This window comes from Gorilla gorilla, chromosome 20 (genome assembly GCF_029281585.2).
Source record: "Gorilla gorilla gorilla isolate KB3781 chromosome 20, NHGRI_mGorGor1-v2.1_pri, whole genome shotgun sequence".
NCBI lineage: Eukaryota > Metazoa > Chordata > Mammalia > Primates > Hominidae > Gorilla > Gorilla gorilla.
The window spans coordinates 57,638,473-57,654,703 of NC_073244.2; the positions used below are offsets into that span (position 1 = coordinate 57,638,473).

At 41.8% G+C, this 16,231-nt stretch overlaps 2 protein-coding genes and 1 pseudogene across 2 annotated transcripts in view; 1 reads left to right on the forward strand and 2 right to left on the reverse strand.

Annotated features, from left to right (window-relative positions):
- The window catches only part of IGFL2 (IGF like family member 2), a 136,111-nt gene that overhangs the window by 45,943 nt on the left and 73,937 nt on the right, over positions 1–16,231 (forward strand). The window lies entirely within an intron of this gene.
- IGFL3 (IGF like family member 3) lies at positions 16–9,808 on the reverse strand. Its single transcript, XM_063701193.1, has 3 exons — positions 9,679–9,808; positions 956–1,009; positions 16–844 (listed from the first exon to the last, which is right to left on the reverse strand). The coding sequence occupies exons 1-3, from the start codon at positions 9,806–9,808 to the stop codon at positions 570–572; spliced, it is 459 nt and encodes a 152-aa protein (XP_063557263.1). The 3' UTR covers positions 16–569.
- On the reverse strand, positions 7,365–14,289 carry LOC134757690 (homeobox protein TGIF1-like; annotated as a pseudogene).

Genomic DNA, 16,231 nt, shown 5'->3' on the forward strand with positions numbered 1-16,231 from the left:
AGAAACAAACAAAAGGACTACTTAAACTGACATTAACTAATAAAAATATGCTCAAATTTACTGACAGAATCATGGACACTTCATACAATACTTAGACTCTACCAGTTTTAAGTAAAGTAAGGAAAAAATTATAATTACAAAGCCAGTCTTTCCCCTTGGGGAAACAAAAAGCCACTTTTGACCAATTGTTCCCTGCATATACATATACTGTATATTATTATAAGCTTCTTCAGAGAAGCAAAACATCTTTGTCTTCCCGACACTGGATTATTTAGCATGTTTTTTTACATCAGGAAGGCAACTGCACGGCTTGCATTTTTCTACCAGCTGAGCATCTGGTGATAGCTGGGTGCAAGAAGATTGCGAGTTATTTATGCAGGAGGACTGTTTGTCCTCGACCAGGAAGAAAGGCAGACTTATAGCTTATCTGCTGCTTCTTTTTGCTTTCCCCTGCTCCCACCAGCCTGACTCTTTTGCCATTAGAACTCCACAAACAGGAGTTCCTCTTCAAGCCCTCTGTATCCCTCATCCCTCCCTCATTCCTTTAGTTAAGAGCAAGGTAGGGACCTTTACCTGGTACAGCTCCGGGAGGTGGGAGATAAGTGACACTGAGACTTCATACCCAGAACCCTCAACTTCACAAGAAACTTCTGCTGGGGGCCAAAAGACTCGGGACAGCAGAGCTCAAAGCAGGGCCAGAAGGTGCAGGTGGAGCCACAGCGGCGGGTCTCCTTTAAGGATAAGATGGCATCATCATAACAGCACTGCTCTGAAGGGTTGTAGATCTTGTTCCCACACCTGGGCGCCGGCTGGCACAGCCACAGTCCTGAGCCAACAGGAGCGTCTGGGGGCAGACATTGATGGTGTACATCCAAGGAAGAACAGATACTCAATTCCCAGTCTCTTTTCCCAACACCACCTCTTCCCTCCTCATTTTTCCCTGTCCTGTCCTTACCTGTAGTTGCTTTTGAACACTGGAGGAGGAAGACTGTTATCCAGCAGACAAGAGCTAAGGGAGAAAGAAAAAAGGTTGAACATGGAGCTGAGAATGTGACAAGTATGGAAAAAACAAACAAACAAACAAACAAACAGAGGTTAGGGTGGTTTAAAGGTGGAGATTATCACTTGGGGCTAAGTCTGTATGGGATCCCGTTCAGGCAGGCCCTGAGCAGCACGCTCAGTCACCCTTTGAGGTGACTAGTAGGGCACAGGAGGCTGGAATAATGTTAGAGATAAAGAGGAATAAATCGGGTTGAGGTTTGGGAGCTGCACTGGGGATGAGATGAGATGATGTTTGGATTTGGGGTCCTACTTGCCCAAGATGCAGCATCGTGGCCTCATGCTTCCAAAGATGCTCTAGGAGAATTGAAGAAGAGTGGTAAAAGGCTGGAACTTATGGAGACAGCCTAAATGGGGTTGTCTGTTAACCTGGTAAGTTTACTGATTGGATGGCTGCTGATCATGCCACCTGCAGTCTCCCAAGCACATTCCTTGAAGATAACCAAAGTCTCCCAAGCACATTCCTTAGTTTCTTTAAGGAGGAGACTGGGTGGCATAAGGGACCACAGAGCCGAATGTTGCAGACTGACTCATTGCATTCTCTGTATACTATTGCAGACCTCAGGGTGAATGAGTGTAGGCTGGTCCTACTCCAAGTTAGGCTTCTAAGAGTTTTCAAGCTCCGACATTGAGGAGACAGTGCCCAACTAAGCTCCAATCAGAGAGAATGCTTCAGCCACTTCCCCATCTGGTTTCACATCCTCCCCTTCCTAATACTTGCTTCTTCTATATTCCCCAAGCACGACGTCTCTGGAAATGTCAAGGGGACCCTTTATGAAGCCACTTTATTTTTTGCTCTGGAGTCATTAGAGTTGTCACCTGCTCTAGCAGTCGAGCCACGGCTCTGGAAACTCCAATAAAGGGGGTAGGGGTGGAGAATAGCAGTGGCCCAAATCTCCTGGTGTGCTTGGTGTGAGGATTCAGAGACCTCCAGCATCTTAGTTACATGGTCAGGGAAAGTACTAAACACCTGCTTTTCATAATCATATTATATTAGTGGCCAATGATATGTGATGTAGTACATAGGTGTGTGTAGTACTTAGGTGTGCAGACAGAGGGAAGGGCAGGGCAAACTGAGGCCTGCCAGGCAAGTGCCAGCTAGGGAAGGGCTTGGACAAATTCAAATAATCCCGAAGCTGTGGAAAGGACCTCAGTCTTCATGGATGTGTGATGATTCAATCAGAAAATGTCTAAGGATTGGCCAGACTTTCCATCCTCCACTTGCTGGCACAGCATAGGGAAGAGTTGCTGACTTAAGTTCATCCAGCCTGTACCATAGCCTTTGAAATGGTTCTCCTTTTCTGAGCTTCATTCTTAGCTTCCTGTACACGTGCGGAGGTGTGGGGTGTGGTTTGGATGCACAAGGCTGCTCTTCCCTACCCCGGAACCTAAGAAGGCCAACAATGTGAAGATTCCTAGTGAGCCCAGGCTGTCAGCTTGTTTACTACCAAATGTTAAAAAGAAACGTTTGAGTTTGATTAGGTAAAATACAAAGGACAAATAATAACATCTTTAATATACAATTATCATTCTTATTCCAAATGAAACTTCAGCTTTACTATTGGGCATTGGGAAGTTAATGTATACTTAATTTTTCATCTTGCAGAGGTGGCAAGGGGCAGCTTGAAGGGATAATTTTTAATGCATTTTATAATGATAATCATTTAGAGAAATCCTTATGTTGTATCTCATTAACACTAAGATGTTATTGAAAGATACACTGTTGTTTTGCAACTCTAAGATGCAATCTCATCACTTAGAATGTTTATTAACAGAGCTTCTTGCAACATGTTGAGATGTAGACTTTTGGAAGGCGAATAGAAAAACAAAAATATATGGGAAATAAATCTGTTAAAGATTTCTTAAAATGTCTCCACATTTGGAGACTGCCTCCTGTGAATCATCTTTCAACCCCAGATTGGTTCCTGTGCTTTCTTACACAACATCATTCTCAGTTCTACCAACAGCATTGGTCATGCAAAGTTTGGTTTTATTCTAAGCTGCTGACACCCATACTGCAAGTTATCATTGAACTGGTGACACTAGCCCCTTCTTTCTTTGAATTTTCTTTCATCTATTCCTAGAGATTTTGAGAACTCCTTCTGCCTTTCATTATGTTGTTTTCCTTGTGCTAGGCAATCCTTTTGTGCCTGTCTCAGAAACAAAATGTGATACTCTTCATCCCTTTATCTTCTTGTGCCCCATAAAGCACTTGGTTGTTGATCTGCAAGAAAATATGTACTTGGGTTCATTCCTAAAACAATGAGCATGTGCTTCATTAACAGTAAATTTACGTCATCGTCTTCTATTAATGTGTCATTCTGCACACACAACACACGAGCCAAATCATGGTGTTTTCTGATATTTAAAATGACAGTTACACTCAACACATGAAACATAAGCAATCCACACAACTTAATTGAAGTGTCAAGAATATTAACCTGAAGACTTAGTTCGTCCCTGTACAAGTGGCAGCAGCTATGTCACTCTGCTTGTCTGACAGCTATTGCAAGACCCTATTGATGATAAGATGCATCACTAGTTCAAGGGTATGGGAATGTAGAATATATATGTACATCTCTGAGTGGAGGAGAGTCATTCTAATTTGAAACTTAGTATATTTATGAGGATCAGATGAAGTCATACTTGAAAAGCTCCCAGCACAGTAGCTGGCGTGTGTCAAGCTTTTAGTATTTTCTCTCCTCAACTGTGCTTTCTTAAGAAAGCTGCAAAACAGTCTGGGCACAGTGGCTGACACCTGTAATCCTGGCACTTTGGGAGGCTGAGGCGGGAGAACAGCTTAAAGCCAGGAGTTCAAGACCAGCCTGGGCAACAAAGCGAGACCCTGTCTGTACCAGAAAACAAAAATAAAATTAGTTGGGCATGGTGGTGCATGCCTGCAGTCCCAGCTACTCGGAAGGCTGTGGTGAGCTGTGATGGCACCACTGTAATCCAGCCTGGGTGACTGAGTGAGATGCTGTTGCAAAGAAAGAAGAAGGAAGGAAGGAAGGAGAGAAAGAATAAGAAAGAAAGAACAAAATATACACATCTTGTTCCATGAACTATTGACAATTTAGGTCATAGGCAATCATTCTTAGTCTAAATTTTCTTGAAGGAAGAAATAACTTTCTGTCTGGCACTAAGTTTCAACATAATTTAGGTCCCGGACAATTTTTGCTGATTTAATGAAAATTATCAATCCTCCCAGAAAATTGTTCTTAAACGGATGTATAGGTAGATAGGTAAGATGTATAGGTAGGTAGGTAGGTGGGTAGATAGGTAGGTAGGCAGATAGATAGATGATGGATGGATGGGTGGTTGGATATTAGATAGATGTTAGATTGATAGACAACAGACAGACTGCATGCAATTTCTTTTTTTTTAGAGTCACTAATTTTACTTTTTTAAAATGTTAAAAAATCTACTTTTAATTTTTTCGTAAGTTATTGGGGTACAGGTGGTATTTGGTTACTTGAGCAAAGGAGCCACTGGCCACAGAAGTTTCTGGTTGGTGAAGCGACACCCCAAGGATCCTGTAACACTTTGGGAAGTATGGCCATTTTTAACGATATTGATTCTTCCTATCCATGAGCATGGAATGTTTTCCCACTTTTTTGTGTCATCTCTGATTTGTTTGAGCACTATTTTGTAGTTCTTCTTGTAGAGATCTTTCACCTCCCTGGTTAGCTGTATTCCTAGGTATTTTACTCTTTTTGTGGCAATTGTGAATGGGAATTGCAGTCCTGATTTGGCTTTACTGCTGTTGGTGTATGGGAATGCTAGTGATTTTTGTACATTGTACAAAAAAATGTACATTTGTACTTTGATTTTATATCCTGCAACTTCGCTGAAGTTGCTTATCAGCTGAAGGAGCTTTTGTGGAGACTGTAGGGTTTTCTAGATACAGGATCATGTCATCTGCAAACAGGGATAGTTTGATGTCCTCTCTTTTTATTTAGATGCCCTTTATTTCTTTCTCTTGCTTGATTGCTCTGGCCAGGACTTCCTATACTATGTTGAATAGGAGCAGTGAAAGAGGGCATCCTTATCTTGTACCAGTTTTCAAGGTGAATTCTTCCAGCTTTTGCCCATTCTGTATAATGTTGGCTGTGAGTTTGTCACAGATGGCTCTTGTTATTTTGAAGTATATTTCTTCAATACCTAGTTTATTGAGAGTTTTTAACATGAAGAGGTGTTGAATTTTTCTCAAAAGCCTTTTCTGCATCTACTGAAATAATTATGTGGTTTTTGTCTTTAGTTCTGTTTATGCAATGAATCACATTTATTGATTTGCATATGTTGAACCAACCTTGCATCGCAGGAATAAAGCCTGCTTGATCATGGTGGATTAACTTTTCATGTGCTGCTGGATTCGGTTTGCCGGGATTTCTTGAGGATTTTTTGCATTGATGTTCATCAAGGATATTGGCCTGAAGCTTTCTTTTCTTGTTGTGTGTCTGCCAGGTTTTGATATCAGGATGATGCTGGCCTCATAAAATGAGTTAGGGAGGAGTCCCTCCTTCTCAATTTTTTGGAATACTTTCAGTAGGAATGGTACCAGCTCTTCTTTGTACATCTGGTAGAATTCAACGGTGAATCCATCTGGTCTTGGAAATTTTTTGGTTGGTAGGCTATTTATTGCTGATTCAATTTCAGAACTTGTTATTGGTCTATTCAGGGACTGAATCTCTTCCTGGTCCAATCTTGGGAGTGTATATGTCCAAAAATATATCAATTTCTTGTAGATTTTCTGGTTTATGTGCATAGAGGTGTTGATAATATTCTCTGATGGTTATTATTTCTGTGGGGTTAGTGATAATATCCCCCTTTACATTTCTAATGGTATTTATTCGGATCTTCCCTCTTCTTTTTTAATCTAGCTAGTGTTCTATTTTATTAATTTTTTTCAAAAAACCAACTCTTGGATTTGTTGATCTTTTGATTTGTGTGTGTGTGTGTGTGTGTGTGTGTGTGTGTCTCTGTCTCCTTCAGTTCAGTTTTGATTTTGATTATTTCTTGTCTTCTGCCGGCTTTGGGGTTTGTTTGCTCTGGGTTCTCTAGTTCTTTTAGTTGTGAAGTTAGGTTGTGAAGCTGAATTCTAACTCTCTGAAGTGGGTAATTAGTACTATAAATTTCCCTCTTACTCCTGCCTTAGCTGTGTTCCAGAGATTCTGGTATATTGTATCTTTGTTCTCATTAGTTTCAAATAGCTTCTTGATTTCTGCCTTAATTTCATTATTTACCCCAAAGTCATTCAGGGGCAGGTTATTCAATTTCCATGTAATTGTATGGTTTTGAGCAAATTCCTTAGTCTTGATTTCTAATTTGATTGTGCTATGGTCTGAGAGAGTGGTTGTTATGATTTCAGTTCCTTTGCATTTGCTGAGGAGTGTTTCGTGTCTGATTATGTGGTTGATTTTTCAATGTGTGGCATGTGGTGGTGAGAAGAATGTATATTCTGTTGCTTTTGTGTGGAGAGTTCTGTAGATGTCTATCAGGCCCATTTGATCCAGTGCTGAATTCAGGTCCTGAATATCTTTGTTAATTTTCTGACTCGATGATCTGTCTAATACTGTCAGTGAGGTATTGAAGTTTCCCACTATTATTGTATGGATGTCTAGATCTCTTTGAAGGTCTCAAAGAGCTTGCTCTCTGAATCTGGGTGCTCTTGTGTTGGGTGCATATGTATTTAGGATAGTTAGGCCTTCTTGTTGAATTGAACCCTTTGCTATTACATAATACCCTTCTTTGTCTTTTTTTATCTTTGTTGGTTTAAAGTCATCTGAAATTAGGATTGCAACTCCTGCTTTTTTCTGTTTTCCATTTGCTTGGTAGATTTTCCTCCATCCCTTTATTTTGAGCCTATGGGTGTAATTGCATGTGAGATGGACTGCATGCAGTTTCAAGGGTTCAGGTTCACTGTTTATTTAAACCAAATACTACAGGGTATGATCTCCTGAACTAAGTGGGTGAAGTACACGTTTCCTATAAAACAGCCTTTTTCATTATCTCACAGGGCAATAACTTCTTTAGAGTTTTGATAAATATTTTAGTTCCCCCAGCGAGCATCAGATGATGAGTTAAAGAATATACCATGTTATTTTAAATATGGCATTTGTTTGTCTACATGCTGTATATTGAGGTTCTTGGAAGCACCTTTTCATTATGTTTATAAACTGGTTACTTGCAAGTGGTTGCTTGCCAGTTTAAACTAGCTTAAGCTGTGGCAAAAAGAGGAATTTATTATCTTTGGTAGGTTCCAAATTAAAAAATAAAGTGAGCAAGAACTAAGATTAGAAGAAATTTATGAGCTTGGATGAAGGTTCCCAGTATTTCTCATTATTTTTATGTTTAATGATGTATATTTCCTTTTCTGTAAATGATACACTATTCAGAATAATTGTTTTGGGTTGTTTGCTTCCTTCTTATTAATTTATAAATGCTCTTTGTATATTGGAGATACTAACCTTTTGTCTGTTATATGTTTTCCTCGCATGTTTTTCAAGCCTTTGTGTTTGTTTCTCAGTAATGCTGGTGGAGTCTTCTTTTTTGAGATATTTTAAATTTTTATGCAGCAGTGTCTTTCACCACTGCCCTACATCTTCTTTCCACTTTTTTGGCTTCCGCTTACGTAAGGAGGCCATCTCCAACTTAAAGTTCTATGAATAGTTCTATATTTTTACTTTCTTTTTAGTCATTTTTATTCACATATAACTTTTTCTATAAGATGTGATGCTGAGTCTAAGTTAGTTTTCTTGCTAATGAATGTCCTATTGAATCTGAAATTACTTGTTGACTAGTTTCATCCCTTTTCTTCTAATGTACAATGTTACTTTTCTTATATCTCAGTTTTCCATTATTAGCTTTATCTGTTGATGGACTCTGTTCAATTGATTTATGTGTAATTTTTCTAGGTAGTGTCTGGTTCATTTACAGTAGCTTTGTTTTAAATTTTAATAATAGACAAAAACTTCTCTCCTTATTACACTACATTAAGCTTTACTTGACAATATTTGTGCAGTCAGCTTTAAGAGCTCCAAAGTAATTTTCTAAACCCTCCTCCTAAAAAATAGCAAAATTTAAAAATGGGAATTCAGATGAAATTTTTTTGTAAACATTGTTTGGCTTTGGAAAGGATGAGCATTCTAATGTTTTAATACTTTCTGTCTCAGAGGTTTATCGACTTCTTTTTTTATTAGGTCTAGTTTGCTGTCAACACCCATTTAATTTTACGTAAACATGCTCTTCGAGGCTGAAGCGAATATGACTGATTTTCAATGTGAAAATAAAACATAAAAACCCCTTCTTGGCTCATGCCTGTAATCCCAGCACTTTGGGTGGCTGAAGCAGGCAGATCACTTGAGGCCAGGAGTTTAAGACCAGCCTGGCTAATATGGTGAAACCCTGTCTCTACTAAAAATACAAAAGTTAGCCGGGCATGGTGGCCTATGCTTGTAGTCTCAGCTACTCAGGAGGCTGAAGTGGGAGAGTCTCTTGAACCCAGGAGGTGGAGGTTGCAGTGAGCCAATATTATGCTACTGCACTCCAGCCTGGGGAGCAGAGCGAGACTCCCTCTCAAACAACAACAACAAAAACAAAACTGTTCTTGGAGTTGTTTCTAAACAGAACTTGTCTCTAATACTAACGTAACAGAAATGTATACGATTTTACATTAGTATTAAAGATAAGAATATTCTTGGCCAACAGGAAATGGGTTAAAGCCTTGCAGAGGAGGGAAACAGTGAATTTTGTCATTCACTTAACCAGTTTTCACACACACACAGAGAAAGTCCAGAAGCCTGGCTGGTAAGAAATTCTTACCCTTTTGCTGGCATGCTATGGTTTTGGGTTCTCTTTTTCTGAGCAACTTTGGTGACCTTGCTCCCTGTGGCATAGCTGTGGGGGCCAAGCCACGTTACAAAAGAAAATGATCCCTTTCCATTTCATGGAACCATAGGCAAAAGTCTCTCCTTTTTACAAGAGGCCAACCAGTGGGTTGCATGGGAAAATAAGATATTGAATTAAATGCACAGAAAGAAAAAAATTCATTGGGACATAAGTGACACAAACTTTGGTTCCACATGCTGTCAATTCTCTCCTTAAAAAGCCAGCACCCAAAGTTGATAGACTCACACACCCAAACAGATAGATGACAGAAAAGTCCACAGGCTTCCCCTCCTCACATGGTGTGGCAAAGAGAAAGTGAAGTGGTGAGGGGTTTTGAATAGAGTTACAGGATTGAGGGCCAGTATGACAGAGAAGGGGAGAGAGAGGGAGAGGAAGAGGGAGGGAAAACGATAGAGGGAGAGAGGGAGGGAGAGGGAGAGGAAAGAAGAAGAAAGGGAAGGAGGGAGAAAGGGAGGGAGGGATGGATAGAATTTTTTCTTGGGACTGGAACCCAAACCAACTTAGGCCAGGGAAAAGGTACACCCTGTCCCACTGCCTGCTGAGTTGATCAGATCCAGGTAGTCAACGATTTCAACCTGTCCCTCACAGATATCCGTTCACGTGACCCAAACCACTAAGGATTAGGAGAGGAGAGACAAGGCACCCTAAGTGACAGAAAAGTTAGGAAGTGAAAAGGAGAGAAAGCAAGAAGGGAAGGGAGAAAAGCATTGCCTGCAGGAGGGATGGGGGAGGCAAGGAGGGCTGGCAGGCTGGAGAAAGACTCAACCAGCATGGCGACACTGAATCGGAAGTTCAGGCAGCTGCTTGTCAGCCGTGAAGGGATCTTGTCCAGTAGTCCCATCAGCTCACAAGTCTCCCCCTCAGGGAGAGAAAGGCTCCCCACATCCCATTGTTGCGAATGGGTGCTCGGTGTCACAAAAATCAACACTGAGACAAAGGATCTCTCAGCAAGGCTAGTTTACTTTCTGCAGAAAGAGGGCCGCTTGCTAGCAGTCTTGCCATGAGAGCACACACGAACAAAGGAGACAGGGTCATTTATAACCTGATATGCCACCCTACTGCTGTGTCCGGCTTCCATAGGCTGGAATGGGACCTCACATTCTGTACTTGACCTGATTGGCTAGCAACTTAGAACTTCCCCAAAGAGGCAAAGGCAGAGGAGAACAAAGGAAGACAGGAAGTAACTTGTGGAATGCTGAGAGAGGCAAAAGCACTTCCAAATAAGGAAGAGGAATAGGCTATGACCTAATGCTTGCTTGGGCCTGTTCAGGCATGCCAGGGCAAATATCTAGGCTAAAATGTGGTAGCTAAGAACGCAGAGTATATTGATTTCTTTATTACGTCTAGCAGATATTTAAGAATATTAGCACAGGTCTTTGAGTAAATTTTGCTTCTAAGAGAGGTTACTATCTATTCTCAATTAGACTGGGAGGAAAGTCCCTTTGAAGAGGAACCTCTACTTATTTTATTTTCTACACCATGATCCCAGGCAAGCCCCTAAATAATGCATTACTGGTCATGGGTTCTTGGGCTCTCAATGCAATAGAAACTGACATGAGGTCAAAATAGTTTTCCCAGACAAAGCTTCATTGGAGATTATTCCTGGACATAAGAGAGGCAGCACAAGAGAGAAAGAATTCCCTGATGACTCCCTGAAAAGAGCTGGTAGGGCTTTTTTTATTAGGCAAAGTGTGGGAATTGACATCAGGGGTAGGGTATGCAGGCTGGGCTGGGCAAAGCAGGAGAGGTGTAGGGTATGCAGGTCAGCAGTATCTGCTTAGGATGGTTTTCTTGAGGAAGAGACCACCTGGTGGTCTGGCCTGTGGCAGCAAGGCTGTGAATCAGTTGTTCAACATTCTTTCTGGAATCTTGGTTGTCTCCTAAGACCAGTTCTTGGGATTCTTTAAGTTAAAGGACTGTTAGCAATGAGGTAGTGGCGTGGGTTTTGTGATCAGCAGGAATGTTGTAGTACAGCAGTCCCTAACCTTTTTGGCTCCAGGGACTGGTTTCCCAAGGAAGACAGTTTTTCCATGGACAAAGGAGGAGGGGGATAGTTTCAGGATGATTCAAGCACATTACATTAATTGTGGACTTTATGTCTATTATTATTACATTGTAATATATAATGAAATAATATACATTATATATTACATATGCAACTCACCATACTGTAGAATCAGTGGGAGCCCTGAGCTTGTTCTTCTGCAGCTAGATGGTCTCATCTGGGAGTGACAGGAGACAGTGACAGATCATCAGACATTAGATTCTCATATTAGATAAGGAGTATTAGATTAGATAAGGAGTGTGCAACCTAAATACTTCACATGCACAGTTCACAATAGGGTTCATGCTCTTATGAGAATCTAATGCTCCTACTGATCTGACAGGAGGCTATGCTTAGGCAATAAGGTGAGTGATGGGGAGCAGCTGTAAATACAGATGAAGCTCCACCCACTAAGTCACTGCTTACTGCCTGCTATGCAGCCCAGTTCCTAAAAGGAGACACACTGGTACCAGTCCATGGCCTGTGGGTTGGGGACCTCTGCTCTAGTAGGGGTGAGATGAAGCCAAGCCCTGACTCTTCTCTGTCTCAAGGAGAGCCCTAGGTACATAATACTGAGAAGAGGAGCAGCTCTGTAATTGCAGTTTTAGGCACAAGGAAGCATCATTGGGCATCCTGATTATCTCTTTAATGAATATTCACTGTCACTATCTTGATACATCTGTAGGTATCATTTACAAAATTTTCTTAACTACTATCTTGAAATAATTTTAAACTTACAAAAAAGTTGTACAGTTGGTTTCTTTCTGTCTTTCACACAGATTCTCATAATGTTAACATCTTAAATGATCTTAATGCAATTATTGAAAGCAAGAAATGAATATTGACTAACACTATTAATGAATCTACAGGCTTTATTTTAATTTTATCAGTTGTCCCCTCATGTCCACTTCCTGCTTCAGGATCCAATCCAGAATCCCACATTGCTTTTGATGATCATGTCTCCTTTGTGCCCTCCCAACTGGGATAGTGCTTTGTGTTTTCTTAGAGTCTGTATTTCTCTATTTGGTATCCATTAACTACAGGGTTTAACTCATGGTCAGAGTTGTTTGCATCTCCCCCGAGAGCCAGAACCCCTGCTCTGAACCATCCGAACCATCCCCTTTAGTGTAGGGGAGAGAAGAGGGTTAGATAAAAGGTTTCAGTCACTTCCTACAGGAACCTCACTGAAGTAGCACACAAGTTCCTGAGACCTTTGATCTGAGGTCCTTCAGTGAGGGAGGTAGGACCTCACTGATGCAAGAAACATGCTGGAGGAATAGCAAGTTGACCTCCATTCCAGTCTTCTGTGGCTGTGTAGATCTAGAACTAATTTCCACCTCAAAGGGAAGACTTTCCTGGACAGGCTTGCAGCCCTGAGTGGAAACATCCCACTGCCTTTGACTCCTGACTCTGTATCTCTTTTCCAGTAACAGTTGTGTAAATGTTTATTAGCTGACAATTATCTAACAATTCTTGGCTTCCAGACTTCACCCATGTCAACATTTTTCAAAGTGTGGCAGCAAACACTTTCTTTTCTTTAAGGATTCTGAATACAGGCCCTCAGTCTTTTCTGGCTTGTAGGGTTTCTGTTGAAAGGTCCACTGTTAGCCTAATGGGATTCCCTTTCCAGGAGACCTTCCCCTACTTTCTAGCTGCCTTTAATATTTTTTCTTTTACATTGACCTTGGAGAATCTGATGACTGTGTCTTGGGGATGGTCCTCATGTATAGTATCTCAGAGGAGTTATCTGAATTTCCCAGATTTGAATGTCAACCTCTCTAGCAAAGTTGGGGAAAGTTTCATGGACAGCATCCTCAAATGTTTTTTCCAGGTCGCTTGCCCTCTCTCCCTCTCTTTCAGGGATGCCAATATGTGGTAGGTTTGGTCTCTTTATATAGTCCCAGATTTCTTGGTGGTTTCATTCTTTTTTTAAGAAAATATTATGTCATGAAAAAAGTCATCAATTAACTAGATTCATACTTGTTTGAACAAGAATTGAAAATTTATTAAATAGGCAGAATGTGGGCATCTTGTTCCACGTGGGAATGAAAAGATGCTATAGGTTCTCTAAGAATTGCACAGTGTAAAAAAATAACAAGAAAGGAGAAGGAAAGGGGAAAAAATCACATGATATTGGGAGCCATCTCACATTATGAATAATCTACCAATAAACATTTAAAAAAGAATACTCTTTGTTTCTGCAGTAGCTTTGAGTTTATAGTTCTTGGAATGACTGTATTCCATTGAAGACATCTCAGTAACAGGAGGCTGTTTTAGCAATCCCATGTGCAAATATTAATAAAAAAATATAAAATAATGCAATTCATCTCTTGCCATCACCCCAGAAATCATGACATTTCTGAGAACTGTTTTGCTTGAAAATGGGTTAAGCTGTAAGTTTTGGCTGAAGCTCTGTCTCTCCAGCCCGTTTGAGTGCAACATTCACTAGAAGCTGAAATCCACTAAAGTCCTGGTTGAGATCCGTTGGAGTAGGGGGAGGAGTGTTGAAAAGACTACTCTGTGTATTGGTACTTGGTCTAGATTTACACATGTCCTCTGGGCACATGAGAGAGGTGTCTGTAAAGTTGTTGGCTGCTACCTGCTGTATATCTGTGTTTTGTCCCACACCAACTGACTGGCAGAGAAAGGGACATCTTTCAATGCAGTCACAGTGGCATGGCAGATCACTGATGGACGAGCCAAAACTGATCCTGGGGAAGACGGCTTAGGAGACAATGGCCTCCCTAGGGTTGGGTTTGGCCCAGCTGTACAGGAATGAAATGGGGTCTCCTCTAGAGCTGGCATGAAGTTTTTGATGCCCATCACCAACTTCACAGAGCTTGTTTCAGAAATCTTGGGCCCACGGCGGGTAATTGTGAACTGATTTGGATCTTTGCCATCCTTTCTCAGCGTGTCAGGATGCGTACACCACATGAAATATTATCTCCTTCGTAGGCTCATTTATCTGAGAAGCTTGTGGCGGGCGTTGATGAACCAGTTACAGGCCTGTAGTGTAGACAGATATGTTTGCTGGGACAACAGTGCTTTTTCTTGCTTGGAAGGATGGACATTGTAATGGTGCTCATACAGCCGATCCTGAAGAATCTGCACAGACTCCTTGGGCAGGTTGCCCCTTCTCCTTCTCTTGCCTGAGCCAGAGGATGAAGGAAGGTCCAAGGGAATGTCCATGGAATCGTCATCCTTCGTCTCACTGCCAGATGCTGCAACAATACCTTTCATTGTTTCCATGAGTCAGTGCAGAGGAGCAGGACCCTGCGTGCCCCAGGATGGGGACACCTATGCGGCCAGTGTGGCCCAGCCTTGGTCCCCGGCTTCAGGGAGAGGGTTTTCTTCATTTTAAAAAATTATTTTTTAAATTTTTGTCTGACTGAGTTGATTCAAAGAACCAGTCTTTGAGCTCTGAGATCCTTCCCTCAGCTTGGTCTATTCTGTTGTGAATATTTCTGATTATATTATGAAGTTCTTGTAGTCAGTTTTTCAGCTCTGTGAGATCTATTTGGTCCTTTCTTAAAATGGCTGTTTACTCTTTAAGCTCTTGAATCATTTTAGTAGATTCTTTAGATAACTTGGATTGAGTTTCGACTTTCTACTTAAATCTTGACGATCTTCATTGCCATGCAGCTTCTGAATTCTGTCTGTTATTTCAGCCATTTCAGTCTGGTTAAGAACCATTGCTGGGAAGCTAGTGCAGTCATTTGGCGGTGAGAAGACACTCTGGCTTTTAGAGTTGCCAGAGTTCTTGTGCTGGTTTTTTCTCATCTGTGTGGGCTGAAGTTGCTTTAATCTTTGAAGTTGCTGTCCTTTGGATGGGGCTTTTGGGTTTTACATTCTTTGATTCCCCTGAGGGTTTAACTATGGTATAAGTTGGGTTTAGTCAACTGGTTTCATTTCTGGATGATTTCATGGGGCCAAGGCTCAGCTCAGCACTTCTGGGCTGCATCGTCTAACCCTGGGGAGCTGGTACCAGGCCCATGGCTTTGTCCCCTGGATCTTCAGGGTTAAACACCTACTGCACTAGAGGGGCTAAGGTGTTCCCCATTTGCTAGCAACGACACTCCAACGTGGGGTGTTGACAAAAGTGCTTCATCTGGGTCACAGCAGTGGGATCTTCACTCACACATGTGCTGGTGGTGGTGGAGCATTGATGTCTGTGTGCATGTGCATGCTGGCAAAGTGTTGAGGGGAGGCTGTGGGTGAGTGCTTGCTGGCAAAGTGGTGAGAGGAGGCTTTGGCTGGGTGCATCCTGGTGGGACCTGTCTGCAGAGGCTCTCTGATAGTTGGACAGGGTCTACTGGTGAAAGGGCTAAGGCAGTGGCCCCTGGGAAGCACCTTAGTTTGGCAACTGAGGCTTTGCCACAAACAGATGTGGCAGGTAGGGAACTTGGGAGAGGCCAGCACACTGAGAGGCACTTGTATCAGACTGGCCCCATCTCCTAGGCAAGATAGTCCTATTCTGTCCAGGTCTGACAGTCAAGAAAGGCCAAAGCCACCTAGAGGAGCAAGGTGAGCCTTGGAGAATGAGCATCCCTGTCCATGCTCCACTGCAGCTGTTTCCAAACCAGACTCTCTGGGCTCTACACAGGCTAGAGTCCTGTCCCTGCCAACTCTCCAAGCAGCTCTCTGTGCCAGCGCAAATGTCCATGGGGGCTGTGGGACCTTTTGCAGCTAGGATTCTGGAGGTCTCTGGCAAGAGTGGGCCACTCCATGCCTATTTAACTCCCTACTTCCCCAGGAGCTGTTCAGGGCCAGGAACAAGTCCTCATGCTCAGCAACCCTGTGCAGGGTTTCCAGCTTCCTCCCCTTGCAGCTGAGGGCCTGCCTCCCTCACTCCACTCTCAATGCCTTCCTTTAGAAGATCTGCTTGGTGTATGCTGGTCTTCTTGATGGTCAGTCCCTTGGTGGGAGAAGCTCTTCCTGGCTGCATCTAGTTGGCCATCTCAGCTCCTCTCCCCAATCAAAACCAATTTTTTTTTTTAAAAAACGAAATCATTCAAATTGAATTCTAAGATTTTAAGGCTGAATTTAAGAAAGAACCTCTTTGCACATGTAAGAAATCTATGTTACATATGAGGTTCCAGAAATGTTAAAAATTAGTATGTAGAAAAGATACATCATGCAAACACTAGCAAAAGAAAATTACTGTAGCTAAGTGAATACCAAGGTAGGCTTTAATGCAAAAGATAAAGCTAGAGATAAAGC